The sequence below is a fragment of the Schistocerca gregaria genome, chromosome X (assembly GCF_023897955.1).
Source record: "Schistocerca gregaria isolate iqSchGreg1 chromosome X, iqSchGreg1.2, whole genome shotgun sequence".
NCBI classification, from domain to species: domain Eukaryota; kingdom Metazoa; phylum Arthropoda; class Insecta; order Orthoptera; family Acrididae; genus Schistocerca; species Schistocerca gregaria.
Window position 1 is genome coordinate 772,405,842 of NC_064931.1, and position 26,795 is coordinate 772,432,636.

At 40.1% G+C, this 26,795-nt stretch overlaps 1 protein-coding gene across 1 annotated transcript in view; it reads right to left on the minus strand.

Annotated features, from left to right (window-relative positions):
- LOC126298360 (uncharacterized) overlaps positions 1 to 26,795 on the minus strand; it is a 574,913-nt gene that overhangs the window by 35,693 nt on the left and 512,425 nt on the right. Inside the window, exon 7 of the mRNA XM_049989660.1 lies at positions 4,228 to 4,416. Within this exon, the coding sequence (XP_049845617.1) occupies positions 4,228 to 4,416 (189 nt within the window). The remainder of the gene's footprint in view (positions 1 to 4,227; positions 4,417 to 26,795) is intronic.

Consider the following 26,795-nt stretch of genomic DNA (forward strand, 5'->3'; position numbering starts at 1 on the left):
TCTTTGGACATGCATGCATACATATGGTTGGTCATACTCACAACTGCGAATACATTTCATGTATTTCATAATGGCTGTAATCGCCACAGTCCCCGTTCCTTTGGACATGTAAATAGAATTGCAACCAAAATTGGGACCAATGTTGCACTCACAGTCTTTGTTAAGTCCACTAAGAAATATTTGCTGAAGCTGACTTCATCAAAAGACTTCCACTCCTATCTCATTCCTGTGCACCTACCTCCAATTGTAGGAGACAGATAGATAGTGTAAGATTGTGTTTGGGGTGAATCAGATTTTGTTCTGTTCTCAATGGTGATCATATAAGGTGTGCTCAAAAAGTAATGGGAATTTTGTTTTTCTTAAAGAATCTTTATTTATTCATCAACTTTGTAGCCATTCAAATGAATCCCCTCAGATACGAGGGCTGCTATATATATTTCTGGCCTAGGCAACACTAAGTGTTGCCAGGTGCAATCTGACATTTCCATTGGAAAGTTTGACATTTTTTAGCATAAATGTACTCAGAACTTTTTGACTTACGACAATTTTTTTTTCTTTTACAGGGACTTGAAGAAATCAATTTGGCACAAAAATGGAATTTACTCGTGAACATTTTCGTGCGATCATTTTTCACAACTTTCGACGTGGATTATCACGACAAGAGTGCATCGATGAACTTAAATCTTTGTATGGCGACGAAGCACCATCCTATAACACTGTGAAAAACTGGTACAACGAATTCAATCGTGGCCGACGCTCGCCCAAAGACGAATTCCGTGAAGGTCGTCCAAAAACAGCCGTTGTGCCAGAAAACATCGATGCCGTACGTGAACTGATAATGCAAGACCGTCATGTGACATACCGTGAGATAGAGGCATGCCTAGGCATTTCTCCCACCAGCATACATTCGATATTGCATGAACACCTGGCCGTAAAAAAGGTTTGTTCTCGTTGGATCCCGCACAATTTGACAATCGTTCAAAAGAAAGCTCGTGTGGATTGGTGTAAAGAAATGCTGAAAAAATACGATCGCGGTGCTTCAAAAGACGTTTATAAGATCGTCACAGGTGACGAATCATGGATCTATGCGTATGAGCCCGAAACAAAACAGCAATCGACCGTGTGGGTCTTCCAAGACGAGCCAAATCCAACGAAAGTTGTTCGTGGAAGAAGCACTTCGAAGCAAATGGTCGCCTGTTTCTTCAGCAAAACTGGTCATGTGGCGACTGTTCCGCTTGAGCAACGTAGGACGGTCAATTCTGAGTGGTACACCACCATTTGTTTGCCTGAAGTCTTCGGAGAAATTCGAAAAATGAACAAGAGAAGACGAATCATTGTGCACCATGACAATGCGAGCTGTCACACATCGGCTCAAACCAGCGCCTTTTTGACCGGCCAAAACGTCGAAGTGATGGGTCATCCGCCGTACAGCCCTGACTTGGCACCCAATGACTTCTTTTTATTCCCACACATCAAGAAAAAAATGCGTGGTCAACGATTTTCGTCGCCAGAAGATGCTGTTGCAGCATTCAAAAACCATGTTTTGGAGGTGTCTCGATCGGAGTGGAAAAAGTGCTTCGAAAATTGGTTTGAGCGCATGCAAAAGTGTATAAATCTTGATGGAGAATATTTTGAAAAACAATAAACCATTTTCGTTGATAAATATTCGTATTTTCATTATTAGGCCAGAAATATATATAGCAGCCCTCGTATAATACACATATGACTGTGGGTTTTCCAATCTTGGAAGCACTTCAGGAACTCAGTTTTTGTTATGGTGTTCAAGTTGGTCAGTGATTATGTTTTTATCTCGTCAATGATGAAAAAAGACATATTTTCATAATTCTCTTTAACCTCAGGAATTGAAAGAAGTTGCTGGGGCCCATGTGAAATAACACTTCTGTTTTTTTGCCAAAAAATCATGAACAAGTATCGAGCTGTGAGAGGGAGCATTATTGCGATACGATTTTCACAAGTCTTTTTCCCAAACTTCTGGTCATTTTCTTCAGACTGCTTCACGCAAATGATGCATAGCTTCCAGGCAGTCTTCTTTACTGACTGTATAGCCATGAGAAAGGAACTCATGATGCACTATCTCACTGTAATCAAAAAAATCAGCGAGAATAGCCTTCACATGTAATCAAACTTGTCAAACTTATTTTCTGTCTCTTGGGATGACTGGACCATAATTTCAATGTCATAGACATACACCCATGTTTTGACACTTGTTATAATCTTCTTTATAAGTTCTGGATCATTGTCGACTTCATTAAGCAATTCCTGAGTGGTGTCTATACAACATCATTTTTGGTTGAAACTCAACAATTTTTGAACAAACTTTGCTGCTACTCACTTCATGCCCAAAAAAAAAAAAAAAAAAAAAAAAAAAAAAAGACTGGTTAGCAGCAATCTCTCTGATGGTGATACAGTGATTTTTCAAAACCATTTTCTTTAGTGCTTTGACTCTTGTGAGTAATTGATGTGCTAGGGCATCCAGGATGATTGTCATCTTCAATGACTTCTCAGTCCTCTTTGAAGCATTTATACTACCCATAAACTCTTGTCTTACTCAAAACAGATTTGCCAAAAACCATAGGCAACATTTTGAATGTGGTGCTGCACTTTACTGTATATTTCAATCAAAATCTAATGAAAATTCTTTGATCCCCCTTTTCCTCACATAAAAATTTGCCGAGCACTCGAAAACACATATAATCTTTTTGACTGTAAAAAATAAACTAAATATTCAAAACAGCTGAAAATGCAAACATACAATGGGAACATGTGTACCCACAAAATAATAAAATTTTTGGAAAATCAACTGTATATAGCCTGCGGAATTAACGAATGTATGTATAGTGATGACTGGGAAAGTGGTCACTACTACAATGTGTGAGAGCAAGGTGAATTTTTGAGCCTTTCAGTCAAAGACAGTGTTTTCAATATCTAAAATGCACTTACCTTTTGGTTAGTACACTTTGTTCCACTTTTTCCAGTGAGTAGATTCAATCCCTGAAGTATAATTCTGTTAGGTCTGCAAAATATCCATTTATGGCTGCCTTTTCATTGCTCTCAAAACATTTTCTAGTTGCTAAGAGAGAGAGAGAGAGAGAGAGAGAGAGACAGAGAGATGGGAAACAGTCCAATATTTGGGAAATAGGATGGATTTTCTAGGAATCTGTGAAAATTTATAGGAAGATGCATTGTTCTAATACAAGACTATTATTGTTTTTTTTTCAGTGTATGCCTCTGCTCATGTATTTATTTATTTATCAATTAGTTGGCCCAGAAGACTTACGTAGTATTCACCAATTATCATTTAGCCCTTTGTTGTGCAATTAGCGAAGAAGAATCTTAGAAAACACTGTCCATGTTTCTCTTGCTGCCAAATGAAATAGACTTCATCCCGTTTTTCAGGGCTACTGACTTCCACCTACTGCTTTGATCAATATTTCGTGCAATAGTATGAAGTAGTGGATCTCTGTCTAAACCACTGTAAGAAACCAACACACAAAATTAGTTTGATTCTATTTAAAATGATCCAAACATTGCTGAGAAACTAGGTTTTGCTTTTGCTTTTGATCAGAATTCTACAAATGCAGCCCCCATTTGCACAAAACTTTCTCGTAGTTATTATTCAGTTAAAAGTGTATTAAGAATTTCTTGTGACATGTCTCTGATGTCAATTATTTCATACACTTTTATGTACCGATTTCCAGTTCTTTATTGTGCACTTTCCTGACATTTTCCTTTGTGGTGGCAGTTTATCCATTGCACTTGATATTATTTTAATAAGCTGTATAAGAAAAATAAATACGCAAATTTATTTGATACTTGACTTACATTTTTATGCACTGTTTACCAAAAAAATAAACTTCATTAATATCAGTGACATCTTTGTACCAGCCCACGACTTTTTTGTTTATGCTCATATTAGGCATTGGAACACAAAATGGTTTCAGTCATCATGGTGTTCAGATCCATAGCCTGCAGCAATATTGTACACATGTGGTTTTCAGCAAGGGAACAGTGGAATGTTCAGGATAGATCCAGAATGCCATTCAGTCCATTCTATACTCATAGAAAAGTTAAAATAGGAGCTGGTGAAATTAAATGCAAGGATTGCAAGATGAGAATGCAAAGGGAATTCCACTGTTAAAAGCAGAAGAGAGAGTGGATAAGTGGAAAAAGTATACACAGGGTTTTCAAAAGGAGGAAGGAACTTACTGTCTGCAGAATTTATCCAAAATATTGAATCCTCTACTTGTCTGTACTCAACACGGCATGTATTTGGTGATCGAAGAATACAAATAGAATAATCCAGATTGCTTTGGTAGTGTCCCTGCCCATGGTAATAATTAAAACTTTGGATGCTTCCAGAAAGCTCTGTGTAATACTGCAAACAGCCTTGTGGAGCTGAAAAATAAAACAGTCACTAAATTAAACATGAAATTATTGCTCACATTTAGCCATACAGTTGAGCACTAGTATGGAAATTTACTTTAAGCAATAAGCACAAGTTAAGTTTATCCTATTACAGATATGTGTGATTGTGAGTCTGCTACTGTATGGCACAAGTATAGACTAAGCAATCTAATTCACAGCTAATTTAATTTTTACTCTACCCTCGCCCCACCATTCCCCAAAATCTTTTGCCAAGCTTCAGGATACTTCTTTAAATACACAAGATAAGGTTTTCTTGGTGGTGTTAAGAAATACATAGTATTTTAAGAGTGTGATGTTTGAAACATCAATACAAATGAACAAAGTCAGTATATTCTATGCCATTAAACTGAAACACAGAGTACTATGTGAGGATCACCTATGGTGAAATGTAAAAATTTATATACATAACTAAAAATGGATGGCATGTTTATATACTTATCTGTGTGACAATTTGCATGTTGAAAATATTTAAAGATAACATATATTATATGTGACTGTATCTAAAAAATCAAAGCTTATGTTGCTCTGCAAGATTTTACAGGATGAGCGAAAAATTCGCTATGAGTGAAAAATATTTACTTTTAGATTTCAGCTCCGTCTGTTGGAGGGGATTTTGAACTACAATGTGGAAGCACTCTTTGGGCCTGTGAAAGCCTTCAAAAAGTCCCTTAAAGCAGGTTAAACACACAAGACCATAACATAAACTCACAATGTTATAGCTATGTAAGTAATTTAATGTTTATTGAGTTTCAAGTGTTAACTTCTTACAATGTAATGCTAAATAACAATATACATACCACACATCTGATACTACTGTCCTGTATTTTAAATATTTGGATGCATACCAAAGCCATATGTTGGCTAGTAAGCCATCATAATGCAATGAGGAAGTTTCTGATTTTCTGTTTAGGTTTCTGAGCTATGTAGCAGATGCAATGGAGCTAGAAAAACTTGTTTTGTATACTTATAACTCTTTCTCAAATGGTGCTGACATTCTTCATGATATTCAGCTCATCTGTAACAATTACTTCTTTTTGATTTCAGTGGTGATGAAAGCAGTACCAAATATGCTCCAGAGGATGACATAAGATAATATCCTTCATGCTTTCACAGATTCCAGTACTTGATACATTGCTAGTAAGTAGGAAATTTATTTTTTATTATATATATGGGAATTCTGAAGTTTGATTAACAATGAAATGAAATGTTATTTTCAATTTCCATAGCAAGACTCACTGCAAGATGAAAATCACCTGAAGAGCATAAAGAGGGAGCTGAATGCGCTGTTGCAGAACATTACGCAATCTGCAATGCAAAATTACTTGAAAATAGCAGTAATGAAGACTGTGTGCTTCAACCATCTCCAGAGAAGTGTACTGCTGACAGTGATCATGAAATAAAGTAGCTTTTAAAGTGTATTTGTGGCTGTCAGCAGACTTACGTTGGGAAACAGTGTAATGATAAATTCTATTAGAGTGAGTTTAAGCACCTATTTGAAACTAATTCTCTTTGGTTATCACAGTAATAGCTACAATCCACTCTATCTTTTCATTCTTGGACAAATACCTTTACTTTGTTCAGTTGGTACTTTAACTGTTTCTTTAAAAAAGTAGATGACGAAGGACAGATAACATTCTAGCACAAGCTCAATGATAAATGGTATTCTACTTTGAACCTCAGCCCAGACAAGACATGCACAAAACAAATTGAATATAAGTAGTCCCTAAGCCCCTATGATCATTGGTGTGATGTAGAGATGGGCACAGTGATGTGAGCCACCATCAGTGAAGCATTGTAGTCATATTTGGGAGAAGGAGGTTGGATAGTCACACAGGAGAAAACCAAAATTCAGATGGGGATGACCAATCTGAAGCCAAGATAAGACAGAAGAGTCTTTACAGGACAAATGGAAAGAGGAATGCCACACTGTATTGATCTACATGATGGCCTGCAGTTTGATGGAGGGAGTAGTGTCCCACCACTCCTTGCTCTGGCTGTGGTGGATTTCAACTCTTATCTGTGCTCGCAAATCTGTGACTGATATCCACATTGCCAATGTTGGCCATATGGTTGCTTTCCTGGTTAAGCAACCAGTTACCTCATTCCCCAGGGATTCTATATGACTTGGGATCCAGAGGAAAACCACCAAGGAGTATGGCTGCCATCATAAAGAGAGTCACGGATGGTGGACAGTTTGAGGAGATGAGGACAGAATTGCTCAGTAGCCTCAGATTGCTCATTGTGTCACTGCATACCAAAGATTTATTGTGAGTTTTCATTTTGATTAAATAAAGGGCTCTAGTAATAGCTACCAGTTTCTCTGTGAAGACACTACAGTCACCTGGTAAATAGTATTGTTCCTGACCGTCATAAAGTGTGAGAGCATATCCCATTTTTCTGCTAATTTAGAACAATCTGTATAAATGATTTCAGTTCCTTGGTAGTCCTAGAAGACTGAGAGGAAGGTACATCAGAAAACACTAGGGGTGACAGATTTTAAGTCCTTGAAATAGGTCTGATTAGTGTACTAGGAGGAACATGTAGTAAGTATCACCTCATGGGTACATAGAGGCAAAAGGTGGAGATTCCTATGAAGAATGGGACTGCAATGATGTCAAGGTGTTCATCAAGTAGAGGTCTGGCTCTAAATGGACCATGGTATGGTAACAAAAATTCATGATCCATGTTTTAATGTGGGACTCCTAAAAGACATGGTAGAATGTCAAAGAAGACATTAATTGTGTGGCACCTTGAAGTTGATGCTTGGCTAAGGCCACAGACAGAGCAGTACCAAATGTGTAACTCATCAACATAAAGAGCAGGAGTGACTATCACACCCACAGAATACACAGTCTGATAGTGGCTATAAGCTCGGAGGGATGCCATTTCTTGGGACTGCGAAGAATTTAGCAAAGCACTGACTCTAGACTTAAACAATTATGGTGACAGAAAGTTGTGGTTACAATTCAATAAAATAGTGGAGTGAGGTTAGTGTATGGCAGTACCAGGCTGTATTGTATACTTTATGTGTGTAAAAAGGGACAGCTGTAATTTGTTGGTACTTGGTAAAAGCATGCTAGATTGATGTTTCCAACTGCATCAGATGATCAGTTTTGCACTGCCCTTCCCAGAAGCCACAGATTATTTATTTACCCTTGACCACCTGAGGTGGAATAGGCATTTTACATTGATAGCACCTTACATTTCCCTTCAACAGCACCTTTAAACTAAATGAGCAGTACATATTTCAAGTAGAACCTACAAATGATAGGATAGACAATAAAACAATAAATAAATACAATCAATGAAATCACATAATGAAAACTTTAAAAATTAATGTCAATTGATTTTACATTCATACGTTCAGTTATACCTTAAAAAAGGATTAATAAGTAACCAATGTAATAGCTTGCATCTGAAGCTAGTTATGTGAGCTGACTGAGCAGAAAATGGAAATTTATTAAATATCACAATGTGGCATGGACTCGACTAATGTCTGAAGTTTGCTGGAGAAAATTCATACCATGAATCCTGCAGGGCTGTCCATAAATCTGGAGGGGGTGGAGATCTCTTCTGAACAGCATGTTGCAGGGCATCCCAGATATGCTCGATAATGTTCATGACTGTAGAATGTGATGGCTAGCGGAAGTGTTTAAACTCAGAAGAGTATTCCTGGAGCTACTCTGCAGCAATTCTGGACGTGTGTGGTGTTGCATTGTCCTGCTGGAATTGTCCAAGCCTGTTGGACATGAGTGGACATGAATGGATGCAGGTGATCAGAAAGGATGCTTATGTACATTTTGCCTTTCAGAGTCATATCTAGATGTACCAGGGGTCTCATATCACTCCAACTGCACACACTCCATACTGTTACAGAGCCTCCAACAGCTTGAACAGTACCCTGCTGACATGCAGTGTCCATGGATTCATCAGGTCATCTCCATACTCATATATGTCCATCCGTTTGATACAATTTGAAATGAGACACATCCGACCATGCAGTATGTTTCCAGACATCAGCAGTCCAATGTCGGTGTTGACAGACCCTGCTGAGGCATAAAGCTTTGCGTTGTGCAGTTGTCAAGGGTACATGTGAGGGCCTTCAGCTCTAAAAGCCCATATTGATGGTGTTTCATTGAATGGTTCGCACGCTGACACTTGTTGCTGGCACAGCACTGAAATCTGCAGCAATTTGTGGAAGGGTTGCATTTCTGTCATGTTGAATGATTCTCTTAAGTCACCATTGGTCCCATTCTTGCAGGATCTTTTTCCAGTCACAGCAATGTCTGAGATTTGATGTTTTACTGGACTGCTGACATTCATGGTACACTCATGAAATCGTCGTATGGGAAAATCCCCACTTCATCACTACCTCGGAGATGCTGTGTCCATCACTCATGTACCAACTATAACACCACATTCAAACTCACTTAAATCTTTGTAATCTGTCATTGTAGCAGCAGTAACCAATCTAACAACTTCATCAGACACTTGTTGTCTTATGTAGGCATTGCTGACCACAGCACCTTATTATGGCTGTTTTGATATCTCTGTATTTGAATATGCATGCCTGTGCCAGTTTGTTTGACATTTCTGAGTCTGTATGAATTTTCCTAGAATTTTAACTGCTTTTAGTTCTACCTCTTTTGATAATCCTAGTATAATATGTTGGTTTTTTTTCAGGGTTGCAAAGCAGTGCATTTGATGAGAACCAATTTAGTGCTAATTCCAAGCCATCTTGCATTGTATCTTGCAGAACTAATGCATTGTCATGCTGAGCTAGCAGAGTTGTGTCATTGGCTAACAACAGAGTTGGGGACACAGTGGGGTAAATCATCGACTTCAGTTATAAAAAAAGAAGGGCTCAATGACGGAGCCTTGTGAAACTGCTGCTTTAACATCTTGCAGCTGTGAGTGCCTGTTTCTATCAGAGACAAATTGTTTCCTATTGTTTATGTACGATACAATTACTGCGAATGCAGAGCCTTGTACACCATAGAATTTAAGTTTAACAAATAAGATGTCATGAGAAATACAGTCAAATTCCTTTCTTAAATCACACAAAAGAAGTGAAACTTTATTTTTATTCTGAAAAACTGTTATCACTTCATTCATAATTGAGATAACAGCAATTTCGTTCTTTGTGGAAGCCAAATTGACTACTAGAAAGTAAATTATGTGACTCAGAACAGTTGTTTAGTTGAGGATAAAAAGAAATTCAAATATTTTGGAGAAAATAGGAACTAATGAAACTGGTTGATAATTTTTGAGATCATGTTTGCTCCTTTATTGTAAGCTGGAATAACTGTCAATATTTTTGGTATTATAAGAAGCAGGCCAAACTCTATAGATACCCACTAAAAAGAAAGGCCAATGGTTCACTAATCACACATACTGTTTTCCTAGTTATACAATTTGACACCCAAGAGTAGTTCATGCTCTTGGAGTTTGAGAATTTGGGCACTACATCTGTAATCTCAGTGGTTGTGACTGTCCTCCCCTTAAATCTATAGTTCCCATGTTGTTGTTGCTTAAGTAGATCAGTTGCATTAGTACTTGCTGTTTTAATTTTGTTCCTAATATTGGTTACAGAATCAATTAAAAAAAGATTAACTTTATCCATGACAAGAGCTATGTTATGTTCATGATATATACAATGCTTTTGTGCAAAAACATTTCATGCAGCTTTGCATTTATGAGCACCTACAATTTACCTTTAGTATGTTGTTCTTTTTGACATTCTGAGCTTAGTTCTGTAGGTTCTCTTATGTTTCAGATAAGCTTCGTACAATTCATCTTTCTGCTCAGTTCAATATTTAGAAGCTTTACACATATGGTACGAAGGTAACATATTTTACCTGATGATGTTAAGTTTATCCATGTACCACTTAATTTTCCTCTTTATAGGCTTGCTTTTATGACTAATTTTTAAAAGAGGAGGATACATATACCACAAATCTACATACATTTTAATGAAGCTCTCAAAAACAATTTCAGTTTCATTTATTCCTATTTGCTACTGGTATATACAGTCCCACTTATTTCTAAGTTTCTGAATGAATTGGTTTACCACCTCTTCCTTCTGCTGCCTAACTCATGTCATCTTTTCCATAGCATTGGCACCTGCATTAGAGGGGAGTCTTTCAGTTTTGTTTTGGTTAAGCCTAAGGACTGCTGGATCATGGTCTGCAAATCCCCCAACAACATACTGATAGTGTTCAAATCGCTTTGAAGTTAACAATGATGTTATCTATACATGCTCCACCATGTGTGGAATTTCTGTTGCTACATTCTGAAGAGACTGAAAAATGATGTAGTGACTTGCTCACTCTTGTTTCCCATTTCTATATTGAAGTCCCCACTGACACCAATTTCTCTTTTAGATTTTAACAACTTTTTCATTATTAATTCAAAATTCTGAAAGAAAATAACCATGGCACCACTTGGTGATCTGCAGAGACTTATAATAGTTAGGTTATACTCCACAAGATTTACACAGCTGAATTCCTCATCTGTTTCAGGACAGTATGAGCTAATATCAATTTTTGTAAATATTGTATCCTCTTTAACAAATATGCCTGCCCCACCATTTTTTTTTCACTTCTAACACATTAGGGATATGGCGGCTAAGGAGGGGAAGAAATCCAGTGTGCACTCCGTGTGCATTGCGGGAGGAGTCATTCCTGATGTGGAAAGGGTCCTTCCGGATGCCATGAAGAGCACAGGGTGCAGCCAGCTGCAGGTGGTGGCACATGTCGGCACTAATGACGTGTGTCGCTTTGGATCTGAGGAAATTCTCTCTGGATTCCAGTGACTATCTGATTTGGTGAAGACTGCCGGTCTTGCTTACGAGATCAAGGCAGAGCTCACCATCTGCAGCATCGTTGACAGAAACGACTGTGGACCTTTGGTGCAGAGCTGGGTGGAGGGTCTGAATCAGAGGCTCAGGCGGTTTTGCGACCGTATTGACTGCAGATTCCTTGACTTGCGCCATAGGGTGGTGGGGTTTCGGGTTCCGCTGAATAGGTCAGGAGTTCACTACACTCAGCTGGCGGCTACACGGGTAGCGAAGGCTGTGTGGCCTGGACTGGGCGGTTTTTTAGGTTAGAAGGCCTCGGGAAAGTGCGGGATGGGCTGCAATGTCAAAGGGTGCTTGGCAATTACAGGACGTGCTTGGATCAAGGAACAGTCGGAATTATAGTTGTAAATTGTTGTAGTTGTGCTGGAAAAGTCCCTGAGCTTCAAGCGCTAATAGAAAGCACAGAAGCTGATATCGTTATAGGTACAGAAAGCTGGCTAAAGCCTGAAATAAGTTCTGCAGAAATTTTTACGAAGTCTCAGATGGTGTTCAGGAAAGATAGATTAGGCGGAATTGGTGGTGGAGTGTTTGTGTCTGTCAGTAGTGGTTTATCTTGTAGTGAAGTCGAAGTAGATACTCCGCGCAAATTGCTGTGGGTGGAGGTTATACTTAACAGCCAAATTAAGTTAATAATTGGCTCCTTCTACCGACCCCCAGACTCCGATGATACAGTTGCTGAACAGTTCAGAGAAAGTTTGAGTCTTGTAACAAATAAATACCCCACTCATACGGTTATAGTTGGTGGGGACTTCAACCTACCCTCGGTATGTTGGCAAAAATACTTGTTCGAAACCGGTGGTAGGCAGAAAACGTCTTCCGAGATTGTCCTAAATGCTTTCTCCGAAAATTATTTCGAGCAGTTAATCCACGAACCCACGCGAATTGTAAATGGTTGCGAAAACACACTTGACCTCTTAGCCACAAACAATCCAGAGCTGATAGAGAGCATCAGGACTGATACAGGGATTAGTGATCACAAGGTCATTGTAGCTAGGCTCAATACCATTTCTTCCAAATCCATCAGAAACAAACGCAAAATAATTTTATTTAAAAAAGCGGATAAAGTGCCACTAGAAGCCTTCCTAAAAGACAATTTCCATTCCTTCCGAACTGACTATGCGAATGTAGACGAGATGTGGCTCAAATTCAAAGATATAGTAGCAACAGCAATTGAGATATTCATACCTCATAAATTGGTAAGAGATGGAACGGATCCCCCGTGGTACACAAAAAAGGTCCGAACGCTGTTGCAGAGGCAACGGAAAAAGCATGCGAAGTTCAGAAGAACGCGAAATCCTGAAGATGGGCTAAAATTTACAGACGCGCGAAATTTGGCACGTACTTCGATGCGAGATGCCTTTAATAGGTTCCACAACGAAAGATTGTCTCGAAATTTGGTAGAAAATATGAAGAAATTCTGGTCGTATGTAAAGTACACAAGCGGCAAGACGCAGTCAATACCTTCGCTGCGCAGTGCCAATGGTACTGTTATCGACGACTGTGCCGCTAAAGCGGAGTTATTGAACTCAGTTTTCCGAAATTCCTTCACCAGGAAAGACGAATGGAATATTCCAGAATTTGAAACACGAACATCTGTTAGCATGAGTCTCTTAGAAGGAGATACCTTAGGGGTTGCGAAGCAACTCAAATCGCTTGATACGGGAAAGTCTTCAGGTCCAGATTGTATACCGATTAGGTTCCTTTCAGATTACGCTGATACTATAGCTCCCTACTTAGCACTCATATACAACCGCTCGCTCACCGATAGATCTGTACCTACAGATTGGAAAATTGCGCAGGTCGCACCAGTGTTCAAGAAGGGTAGTAGGAGTAATCCATTTAACTTCAGACCTATATCATTGACGTCGGTTTGCAGTAGGGTTTTGGAGCATATACTGTATTCAAAAATTATGAATCACCTTGAAGGGAACGATCTATTGACACGTAATCAGCATGGCTTCAGAAAACATAGCTCTTGTGCAACGCAGCTAGCTCTTTATTCGCACGAAGTAATGGCTACTATCGACAGGGGATCTCAAGTTGATTCCGTATTTCTAGATTTCCGGAAAGCTTTTGACACCGTTCCTCACAAGCGACTTCTAATCAAGCTGCAGAGCTATGGGGTATCGTCTCAGTTGTGCGACTGGATTCGTGATTTCCTGTCAGGAAGGTCGCAGTTCGTAGTAATAGACGGCAAATCACCGAGTAAAACTGAAGTGATATCAGGTGTTCCCCAGGGAAGCGTCCTGGGACCTCTACTGTTCCTGATCTATATAAATGACCTGGGTGACAATCTGAGCAGTTCTCTTAGACTGTTCGCAGATGATGCTGTAATTTACCGTCTAGTAAGGTCATCCGAAGACCAGTATCAGTTGCAAAGCGATTTAGAAAAGATTGCTGTATGGTGTGTCAGGTGGCAGTTGACGCTAAATAACGAAAAGTGTGAGATGATCCACATGAGTTCCAAAAGAAATCCGTTGTAATTCGATTACTCGATAAATAGTACAATTCTCAAGGCTGTCAATTCAACTAAGTACCTGGGTGTTAAAATTACGAACATTTTCAGTTGGAAGGACCACATAGATAATATTGTCGGGAAGGCGAGCCGAAGGTTGCGTTTCATTGGCAGGACACTTAGTAGATGCAACAAGTCCACTAAAGAGACAGCTTACACTACACTCGTTCGTCCTCTGTTAGAATATTGCTGCACGGTGTGGGATCCTTACCAGGTGGGATTGACGGAGGACATCGAAAGGGTGCAAAAAAGGGCAGCTCGTTTTGTATTATCACGTTATAGGGGAGAGAGTGTGGCAGATATGATACACGAGTTGGGATGGAAGTCATTAAAGCATAGACGTTTTTCGTCGCGGCGAGACCTTTTTACGAAATTTCAGTCACCAACTTTCTCTTCCGAATGCGAAAATATTTTGTTGAGCCCAACCTACATAGGTAGGAATGATCATCAAAATAAAATAAGAGAAATCAGAGCTCGAACAGAAAGGTTTAGGTGTTCGTTTTTCCCGCTCGCTGTTCAGGAGTGGAATAGTAGAGAGATAGTATGATCGTGGTTCGATGAGCCCTCTGCCAAGCACTTAAATGTGAATTGCAGAGTAGTCATGTAGATGTAGATGTAGATGTAGTTGTAGATGGTGTTTTGAGATCACCTAGTTTTGGTTACCCTTTGCAGTACACAAGGTCTTGGTTTTCCACTGTGTTTTCTTTACTTTTCATTAAGGGAATCTGATAGTGCCTCAGAAGAACAACTTATCGCTGACAAATTATTGAGACCACTCTCACATTTGTTTTCTTAAATAATGGCGTAATATTCCTTGTTCCGTCTCTTTTACAAAGACATTTTGTTTTCATGTGGTTCTCTTGACTTGGTCACAACACTATCACACTCCATTTTTTGGAATAACCTGAAAGTAATTTTCATGCACTACACATATCTTCCAAGAGACCTCAGGGACCCAGGACAATTTACAGGTTTGCATCATCTCCAGCAATTTGTGTAGGATATTTGTGAGGTTGATTTGTTTATATCTATCAGTTGAAACTTGTTTTTTTTGCCTGGAATGATGACACTGCCGTATCACTGTAGGGTGAAATCACCTCTAATCCAGCAGAATTTGCAATTAGCAATTAGTGTTTACAATTGTTCTTTGCAAAACAAAACAACACTAAACTAAAATAAACAAATATGTAGTGCATCTTTAAATTTATATGGAGGCAAGCAACCTAAGTAAAATGAATTTAAAACTCCAACAAATTAAAATAAAGCACTAACTCTGATGCTATACAGAAGAAAGCATGAGTAACTAAAGCATCAAATTTTGATATCTTCCCATATATTACATCAGAAAAAAGCACATAAAAGCAGTACATAATAATTAAAATAGGATACGGTGTCTATCTGAAACAAAATTACAATAAAAACTACATATTTAATCAAAAGTGATAGCTGTTGGGTTAACACTTATGGTCGCACATGAGCATATCAACACAACAAAGGACTACAATATTCATTTCTGAATATCATCTATGAAACAGCTTTTCAGCACAGACACAAAGGTAATCCTAAGCCTCTAGAACACACAGTATTTGTGATATACATGCATTCTTACTGAACATTTTAAACACAACATGTTCCCATGATTTGAGCATTTGATAGGATACTAATATCAGTAATATAATCACTGCAACTCTATTGGACATATAACTCACTAGTTGAGACCATTGAGGAGGATTCAGTGAACCCAAAGTCTGGTGTAGTGCAGGTCAGAAATGACATCATGAAGGATTTGAATCTTGGAAATAAAATGCCTGCACTAGTTGCACTTCTATTTTAAATTTTGATTACCATGAGTGGTTTCAGCCTCCAAGGCCATTGCCCGGTGGTTGTATGTCTGTTGTCATGAGAGCATGTCAATGGACATGTACCATTGTCAGTGGTAAAAAAAAGTGTCACTGGTCCTGGCATTTTACTCCCAAGTAATACTACAATTGTAGAACTTGCACCACCATGTTCCATATACTGGCCAAGAAATTTGGTCTTGATCTTGTGTTTTTGTTTGATAAGTGGTGCACCACAGGCAATTTGGTCTACCTCAGGTTTATCACCATTTCCAACCTCTTTCAGTTATGATCTCCATTCTGTTCTGTGTGTTACCTACATCATAGTCATGCTAAAATTTGAGTAAGCTGCACTGGTGCCTGTGTTCTGTCAACTGCTCTCAGTAACATTGTGTGACTGGAACTGTACGGTCTCACTAGGTTTACTTTGCATCTTCTACTTCTCCACTCACAGAAAATTTTTGACCCTGTTCCATGGATTTTCTATGTCTTCTTTCCTGCATTTTTTGAATCATAGAATGTTGTCACAGATGCTTCCCATGTTAAACAACTGAGTAAATGTTGTCTCATCAAAATTTTCAGTATCTTCTTCTTATCCTTGAAAATTTCTCCCTTCTCCAGTTTGCAAATATTTAATATTAGAGGCAAGAGACATACTTTACCTGTTTCTTGTCCAGATAAACCATTACTGTTATTGTAGTTGGATTAGGTTAGGAAAGATCTTCAGAATTTATGTCATAATCACTATCATCTTTTCCATCTCATGATATGGATTTTCATCTTCTAGTTCTCGCATTGGAAGAGAGTTTATTTCTGAAAGTTCACTACCTGTCATTGCTGGCACTTAAGTAATAACAAACTGCCCCACAATGATTTAAGAATTTGATTGCATCTCTTCTGAGTGATCCTGTGATTTTGGTAGTTCTCTCTCTCCCCTTCAGTTTCCAAACATTCGACATTAGAAGCAAGAAGCAGGGCTTCATCCACTCCTCACATGGATAAAACAGTATAATTTTCTAGCTTATTTTGGGAAATATCTTCAGCTTTAGTCACAAATTTATTTCCCACCTAGTGCCATTAAATTTCAATCTAATTCCTCTGATTCACATTCTACATGTACATTCCATTCCTTTTTACATATTTCATGACTTAATTTGGTGACTCCTGTTTTATTTATTACTGAGCTTCATTACCTGTGGATTACTCCATCTTCATATTACTTGATTTTCCGTTAACTGATCCTTAATTATCACCTCTCAGTTTAAAAAGATCTTGGATTTAAATCAGTTATATCTTGTGGTTTAGAAGGGCTGTATACTCTCTGGTTTTCTTACTTTTTTTAGTCAAAATAGCATTTCATAAACAGAGTTGCAACTTTAGATTAATTTTCATGTTGGATGGAGAATTCTTTTCTTATTTTGTTCATTTCTTAGTAGGCCTAATGATTTAATAGCTGAAGTACAGTAGAAGTTATTTATACTATGTTGATTTGCTGTATTTTGCCTTGTTTTATGGACAATGATTTTATGAAAAATAACTAAACTAAACTCCATCCGAACAGGCCATGAATGCCCAATGGCACCAACTGGCCACCGTGTCATCCTCAGCCCACAGGCATCACTGGATGCAGATATGGAGGGGCATGTGGTCAACACATCACTCTCCCAGCTGTATGTCAGTTTTTGTGACTGGATCTGCTACTTCTCAATCAAGTAGTTCCTCAGTTTGCCTCACAAGGGCTGAGTGAACCCCACTTGCCAACAGCAATTGGCAGACCGGATGTTCACCCATCCAAGTGCTAGCCCAGCCTGACAGTGCTTAACTTCAGTGATCTGTCGGGAACTGATGTTAGCACTGGGGCAAGGCCATTGGCAATTTCATGGAACATAGTAAATTTTATTCCTAAGTGTCTTTTTAGTCTTTTTAAAATTGCTCTTTTTCAAAAATTATTTATGTTTGGGAACAGGCTAGCAGGTCACATGCATTGTGGAACCAAGTAATAGCTTTACTCAGCTGATAGAGGACACATAGAATTTGTGTAAAGAGTTTGACAAAGAGTATCAGGTTGTTGTAGCAGGTGGAGTGGGGAACAGCATTGAGGGTGACCTGGATGAAACAGGAGTAGCAATGACACACCCAAATGTGAGTTTTATGGAGGGCCTACTGAACCATGACCAGTCTGTGTTGACTTCAATGGAGATTTAGAAAATAATTCTGATAAGAAAAGTGATATGGAAACCTTGGATCCTACAATATAATCTCAATCATTAACTTTTCAACATGGGTGGATAAAGCCAGTAGGGACCTAACTGATACTGTTTCCTTTACCTAAGCTTAAAGCAAGAAAATAACAGTTTACCCGGTAACTAATGCTCTCTCTGATCTTAATGCACAGTTAGATATGATAAATAACATAGTGTCCTACAGTATGGACAGTTCTCAGTGGAAATCAGTTAGGATAATTAAGGACTCCAGGAAAAATTTTTTAAGAATACCTGGGATTAAATTTATCATGAACCAAATGCTGACATAAAATTTAATCTCTTCCATTTTAAATTGATATCATTATTTGAAAATAGCTTTTGGCATAAGATAATCAGAAAGGACATTAAATAGCCATGTAAGAAATCAAGATCACTAAAGTATCTTGTGACAGGAAAAGGGAAATGTATCTGTTGGACAGAACAAGCAGAAATCCTACAGTAGTTGCACAGTATAAAAACTATGCAAAATTACTAAGAAAAGTGAAGGAACATGTACCAAATGTCAGAAATGAGAAATTCTGATAACAGACTTAAGAGTGTATGGAATGTAGTGAAATGAGAGACAGGACAACCAATCACAGAACAAATATAGTAGAAATTATATGGACAAACGGATCAAGAGAAAAATCACAACAGTATGTTGAAAGAGCAGCTTTCATAAAATTCAGTGATATGAATGTATCACCAACATTGCCTCCTGAAATTAAGAAAATTCTACTAGTATATTCTTTCAAAAATAAAAGCTCATTTGGTTTTGATGGTCCTTTGAATAGAGCACTAAAGATTTGTTTCCATGTAATAAGTGAAATATGTAATGCATCACTAACACAAGGTATTTTTCCAGACTGAAATAGGCCACTATCAAATATCACATTAAGAAAGCTGATAGGAGATATACCAATAACTACCAACCTGTTTCACTGCTGATATCTTTTTCCAAAATTATTGTGGAGGTGAAGTATTCTAAAGTATCTCACCTGAGTATCCTCAGTAAATCACAGTTTGGATTTCAGAGGAGTTGCTCTACTGAGAGTGCCATTTACATGTTATTCACCAAATTATGAAAGTGTTAAATAATAAAATAGTGCAAATCGGCATTTTCTGCTGCCTATCTAAGGCATTTGACTGTGGGAATCACAGAATTCTGCTAGATACATTGAAGTTTTATTGGATTGATTGTATAGTCAACCAATTGATAACGTCTTAGTAACTCAACCAGTGTAGTCCAAGGACATTATTCTGACTGGGGAGAAATCATTATGGGTTTCCCCAAGGCTAAATCATAGGTCCACTATTGGTCCTCATATATGTTAATGAGAATATAAACTGGAAAAAGCACATTTGGAACTTCTGCCGTCTGCTTCACATCTGCTGTGCAGCGAGCTACGTTAATTTAAGTATTAACTGTATTTTTCTTACTTGTCACTTCTTCTTCCATGTGTTTTTGCTTTTAGGAAGCTTTAATTGTTGAGTGCTAGTAATAGTGTTGCATAGATTTTGTGTTTGTTTTGAATACAGTCAGCAAGAGTCCCTTTAGTCAACCATAGTACCAGTAGTGGTAGTGTTTGTTTTCAATACAGTCCAGAGACAGGTAGTGCTATTTTCATTGTTTTCCACAAGAAGTGTCTAGCAACCACAGTTTAGTCAACAATCAGCCGCCTTTAGTGAATTAGCAGTCTAGTTAAAAGTTGATTAACTCTTTGCAGTTAATTGATTTTTTAGGATGGATAGGATGTGTGACTGCTGTGTACGGACGCAGGAGGAGCTGGCCACTGTTTGCGAACAGCTGAATGTGTTGATGGCTGCGGTCAGCCATCTTCAGGCTGCTGCCTTGGAGTGTAGTGGCAGTGGGGAGTCTGGTGCGTCACATGGTACACCCCAGGTGTTACATGTTTCACCCACTGTCCCTGCTGTTGAGACATCTTCGTGGGTGCCGGGCGCGGTTGGGCCGCCCTGTCCCCAAGGGGAGTGGTGGGTTCAGTGGTTCAATGTGGAGGCTGGCCATGTAGCATTGCCCGCTCTGCCTGTGAGTGGACATGTGGCCACTCCTTCAGCAAGATCCAAGCAGGTACACGGGGGGAGGGGCTTATTAGTTATTGGGAGCTCCAACGTTAGGCAGGTGATGGAGCCCTTTAGGGAAATAACGGAAAGGTCGGGGAAGAAGGTCAGTGTTCACTCTGTCTGCTTGCTGGGGGGTCTCAACCGAGATGTGGAGGAGGCCCTGCCGGCGGCGATACAGAGCACTTGGTGCACCCGACTGCAAATTCTTTCTCATGTCGGCACCAATGACTCCTGCCGTCTGGATTCAGAGGTCATCCTCAGTTCATACAGGCGGTTGGCGGAATTGGTGAAGGCGGAAAGTCTCGCTCGTGGGGTGGAATCTGAGCTAACTATTTGTAGTATCATTCCCAGAACCGATTGCAGTCCTCTGGTTTGGAGCTGAGTAGAAGGCTTAAACCAGAGGCTCAGATGATTCTGCGGAGATCTGGGGTGCAAATTTCTCGACCTCCGCTATCGGGTGGAGAAATGTAGGGTCCCCCTGAATAGGTCAGGCGTGCACTACACGCTGGAAGTGGCTACAAGGGTAGTGGAGTATGTGTGGAGTACACATGTGGGTTTTTTAGGTTAGAGAATTCCCTCCGTAGGCCCGAAAAGATGCCTCATGAGACGCGGGAAGGTAGGAGTAGGCAAAATGCAACAGGGAATAACAATATTGATGTGCTTATAGTAAACTGCAGGAGCGTCTATAGAAAGGTCCCAGAACTGCTCTCATTAATAAATGGTCACAACGCCCATATAGTACTAGGAACAGAAAGTTGGCTGAAACCAGACGTAAACAGTAATGAAATCCTAAACTCAGACTGGAATGTATACCACAGAGACAGGCTGGACAGTGAAGGGGGAGGCGTGTTTATAGCGATAACAAGTGCAATAGTATCGAAGGAAATTGACGGAGATCCGAAATGTGAAATAATTTGGGTGAAGGTCACGGTTAAAGCAGGCTCAAACATGGTAATTGGATGTGTCTATAGGACCCCTGGCTCAGCAGCTGTTGTGGCTGAGCACCTGAAGGATAATTTGGAAAATATTTCAAGTAGATATCCCCACCATGTTATAGTTCTAGGTGGAGATTTTAATTTGCTGGATATAGACTGGGAGACTCAAATGCTCATAACGGGTGGCAGGGAAAAAGAATCCAGTGAAATTTTTTAAAGTGCTTTATCTGAAAACTACCTTGAGCAGTTAAACAGAGAACCGACTCATGGCAAATATCATATTAGACTTTCTGGTGACAAACAGACCTGAATTATTTGAAACAGTTAACACAGAACAGGGAATCAGCGATCATAAAGTGGTTACTGCATTGATGATTTCAGCCATAAATAGCAATATTAAAAAAGATAGGAAGATTTTTCTGTTTAGCAAAAGTGACAAAAACCAGATTACAGAGTATCTGACAGCTCAACACAAAAGTTTTAAGGATCAGTGGACAAAGTTCAAAACCATCGTACAATATGCGTTATATGAGTATATGCCAAGCAAGATCGTATGAGATGGAAAAGAGTCACAGTGGTACAACAAGCAAGTTAGAAAATTGCTGCAGAAGCAAAGGGAACTTCACAGCAAACATAAACATAGCCAAAGCCTTGCAGAAAAACAAAAATTACGTGAAGCGAAATGTAGTGTGAGGAAGGCTATGCGAGAGGTGTTCAATGAATTCGAAAGTAAAGTTCTATGTACTGACTTGGCAGAAAATCCTAAGAAATTTTGGTCTTATGTCAAAGTCGTAGGTGGATCAAAACAAAATGTCCAGACACTTTGTGGCCAAAATGGTACTGAAACAGAGGATGACAGACTAAAGGCCGAAATACTAAATGTCTTTTTCCAAAGCTGTTTCACAGAGGAAGACTGCACTGTAGTTCCTTCTCTAGATTGTTGCACAGATGAAAAAATGGTAGATATCGAAATAGATGACAGAGGGATAGAGAAACAATTAAAATCGCTCACAAGAGGAAAGGCCACTGGACCTAATGGGATACCAGTTCGATTTTACACAGAGTACACGAAGGAACGTGACCCCCCTTCTTGCAGCGGTGAACCGTAGGTCTCTAGAAGAGCCTAGCATTCCAAAGGATTGGAAAAGGGCACAGGTCATCCCTGTTATCAAGAACGGTGTGCTCCCTGCCGCCGTTGGATAAGCAGCTGCAGCAGCAAGTCATATACTCCTAGCTCACTCATTTGTTACATAGTTAATTCTTAATTTCTTTGCATGTTTTTGGTACTTGCATTGTTTAATTCATAAATTTCGGGCGTATTATAGTATTTGAGAGTTGTAGCAACGCGTTTTACTACCTGAATAGTGTAAAATCGCGTAGTCTCCTTCTGCCGCTGAACAGTGTGTTAGCAGTGCGCAAGTAGCAGAATTACTGCATTTACTAGGCAATCTTGTATTTTAATAACTGTTTAAATTTTGTGTCGATTTGTTTGTGCTCTCTGTAGATTAGTTCAGACATTCTTTGCACAACAGTTTTTAGTGTGGATAGGGACTGCAGCTGCTGTGTTCGGATGCAGGCTGAGTTGGCATCCCTTCACTCCCAGCTTCAGGCAGTGTTGGCTTCGGTCACACAGCTTGAGGCTGTTGCCAATGGGCATCACTGTAGGGGTCCGGATGGGGGTTTGTCGGGGACGGCCAGCTCGTCCCACGCATCCTCCGATCAGACTACGACTGTGGTTGCCCAGGATACTGCCCGCATTGAGGCTGATCCCTCACCTGTGGTAGAGTGGGAGGTCATCTCAAGGTGTGGCAGGGGGTGAAAGACATTCTGGAGGGCTGAACGGAAGGCCTCTCCAGTTTGTCTGATGAACCGGTTTCAGGCTCTGTCTCAGGCTGATACTGATCTTTGGCCTGACATAGCTGCTTGTCCTGTTCCAGAGGCTGCCCCTCAGTCTGCAAGATACGGGCAGTCGCAGAGGGTGAGCTTACTGGTAGTTGGGAGCTCCAACATCAGGCGCGTAATGGGGCCCCTTTGGGATATGGCAGCAAGAGAGGGGAAGAAAACCAATGTGCACTCCGTGTGCATACCTGGGGGAGTCATTCCAGATGTGAAAAGGGTCCTTCCGGATGCCATGAAGGGTACAGGGTGCACTCATCTGCAGATGGTCGCTCATGTTGGCACCAATGATGTGTGTCGCTATGGATCGGAGGAAATCCTCTCTGTCTTCCGGTGGCTATCTGATTTGGTGAAGACTGCCAGTCTTGCTAGCGGGATGAAAGCAGAGCTCACCATCTGCAGCATCGTCAACAGGACTGACTGCGGACCTTTGGTACAGAGCCGAGTAGAGGGTCTGAATCAGAGGCTGAGATGGTTCTGCGACCGTGTGGGCTGCAGATTCCTCGACTTGTGCCATAGGGTGGTGGGGTTTCGGGTTCCGCTGGATAGGTCAGGAGTCCACTACATGCAACAAGTGGCTACATGGGTAGCAGGGGTTGAGTGGCATGGGCTGGGCGGTATTTTAGGTTAGATGGCCTTGGGCAGGTACAGAAAGGGCAACAGCCTCAATGGGTGCGGGGCAAAGTCAGGACATGCGGGGACCAAGCAGCAATTGGTATTCTAATTGTAAACTGTCGAACCTGCATTGGTAAAGTACCGGAAGTTCAAGCGCTGATAGAAAGCACCGAAGCTGAAATCGTTATAGGTACAGAAAGCTGGCTGAAGCCAGAGATAAATTCTGCCGAAATTTTTACAAAGGTACAGACGGTGTTAGAAAGGATAGATTGCATGCAACCGGTGGTGTAGTGTTCGTCGCTGTTAGCAGTAGTCGATCCTGTAGTGAAGTAGAAGTGGATAGTTCCTGTGAATTATTATGGGTGGAGGTTACACTCAACAACCAAGCTAGGTTAATAATTGGCTCTTTTTACCGACCTCCCGACTCAGCAGCATTAGTGGCAGAACAACTGAGAGAAAATTTGGAATACATTTCACATAAATTTTCTCAGCATGTTATAGTCTTAGGTGGAGATTTCAATTTACCAGATATAGACTGGGACACTCAGATGTTTAGGACGGGTGGTAGGGACAGAGCATCGAGTGACATTGTACTGAGTGCACTATCCGAAAATTACCTCGAGCAATTAAACAGAGAACAACTCGTGGAGATAACATCTTGGACCTACTGATAACAAACAGACCCAAACTTTTCGACTCTGTATGAGCAGAACAGGGAATCAGTGATCATAAGGCCATTGCAGCATCCCTGAATATGGAAGTTAATAGGAATATAAAAAAAGGGAGGAAGGTTTATCTGTTTAGCAAGAGTAATAGAAGGCACATTTCAGACTACCTAACAGATCAAAACGAAAATTTCTGTTCTGACACTGACAATGTTGAGTGTTTATGTAAAAAGTTCAAGGCAATCGTAAAATGCATTTTAGACAGATAAACTGTGAGGGACGGGAAAAACCCACCGTGGTACAACAACAAAGTTAGGAAACTACTGCGAAAGCAAAGAGAGCTTCACTCCAAGTTTAAATGCAGCCAAAACCTCTCAGACAAACAGAAGCTAAACAATGTCAAAGTTAGCGTAAGGAGGGCTATGTGTGAAGCGTTCAGTGAATTCAAAAGTAAAATTCTATGTACCGACTTGACAGAAAATCCTAGGAAGTTCTGGTCTTACGTTAAATCAGTAAGTGGCTCAAAACAGCATATCCAGACACTCCAGGATGATGATGGCATTGAAACAGACGATGACACGCATAAAGCTGAAATACTAAACACCTTTTTCCAAAGCTGTTTCACAGAGGAAGACCGCACTGCAGTTCCTTCTCTAAATCCTCACACAAACGAAAAAATGGCTGACATTGAAATAAGTGTCCAAGGAATAGGAAAGCAACTGGAATCACTCAACAGAGGAAAGTCCACTGGATCTGATGGGATACTAATTCGATTCTACACAGAGTATGCGAAAGAACTTGCCCCCCTTCTAACGGCTGTGTACCGCAAGTCTCTAGAAGAACAGAAGATTCCAAACGATTGGAAAAGAGCACAGGTAGTCCCAGTCTTCAAGAAGGGTCATCAAGCAGATCTGCAAAACTATAGACCTATATCTCTGACGTCGATCTGTTGTAGAATTTTAGAGCATGTTTTTGCTCGAGTATCATGTCGTTTTTTGGAAACCCAGAATCTACTCTGTAGGAATCAACATGGATTCTGGAAACAGCGATCGTGTGAGACCCAACTCGCTTTATTTGTTCATAAGACCCAGAAAATATTAGATACAGGCTCCCAGGTAGATGCTATTTTTCTTGACTTCCGGAAGGCGTCCGATACAGTTCCGCACTGTCGCCTGATAAACAAAGTAAGAACATACGGAATATCAGACCAGCTGTGTGGCTGGATTGAAGAGTATGACCTAGTAGATAATGTTGAAAGTTCCATGTGGCTTTTTGCGGATGATGCTGTAGTATACAGAGAAGTTGCAGCATTAGAAAATTGTAGTGAAATGCAGGAAGATCTGCAGCGGATAGGCACTTGGTGCAGGGAGTGGCAACTGACCCTTAACATAGACAAATGTAATGTATTGCGAATACATAGAAAGAAGGATCCTTTATTGTATGATTATATGATAGCGGAACAAACACTAGTAGCAGTGACTTCTGTAAAATATCTGGGAGTATGCGTGCAGAACGATTTGAAGTGGAATGATCATATAAAATTAATTGTTGGTAAGGTGGGTACCAGGTTGAGATTCATTGGGAGAGTCCTTAGAAAATGTAGTCCATCAACAAAGGAGGTGGCTTACAAAACACTCGTTCGTCCTACACTTGAGTATTGCTCATCAGTGTGGGATCCGTACCAGATCGGGTCGACGGAGGAGATACATAAGATCCAAAGAAGAGCGGCGCGTTTCATCACAGGGTTATTTGGTAACCATGACAGCATTACGGAGATGTTTAACAAACTCAAGTGGCAGACTCTGCAAGAGAGGTGCTCTGCATCGCGGTGTAGCTTGCTCGCCAGGTTTCAAGAGGGTGCGATTCTGGATGAGGTCTCGAATATATTGCTTCCCCCTACTTATACCTCCCGTGGAGATCACGAATGTAAAATTAGAGAGATTAGAGGGTGCACGGAGGCTTTCAGACAGTCGTTCTTCCCGCGAACCATATGCAACTGGAACAGGAAAGGGAGGTAATGACAGTGGCACGTAAAGTGCCCTTCGCCACACACCATTGCGTGGCTTGCGGAGTATAAATGTAGATGTAGATGTAGAACAGATGTGCAGAACTATAGACTTATATCTCTGACGTCAATCAGTTGTAGAATTTTGGAACACGTATTATGTTCGAGTATAATGACTTTTCTGGAGACTAGAAATCTACTCTGTAGACATCAGCATGGGTTTCGAAAAAGACGGTCATGTGAAACCCAGCTTGCACTATTCGTCCACAAGACTCAGAGGGCCATAGACACAGGTTCACAGGTAGATGCCGTGTTTCTTGACTTCCGCAAGGCATTCGATACAGTTCCCCACAGTCGTTTAATGAACAAAGTAAGAGCATAGGGACTATCAGACCAATTGTGTGATTGGATTGAAGAGTTCCTAGATAACAGAACACAGCATGTCATTCTCAATGGAGAGAAGTCTTCTGAATTAAGAGTGATTTCAGGTGTGCTGTAGGGGAGTGTCATGGGACCATTGCTGTTCGCAATATACATAAATGACCTTGTGGATAACATCGGAAGTTCACTGAGGCTTTTTGCAGATGATGTGGTGGTGTATCGAGAGGTTGTAACAATGGAAAATTGTACTGAAATGCAGGAGGATCTGCAGCAAACTGACACATGGTGCAGGGAATGGCAATTGAATCTCAATGT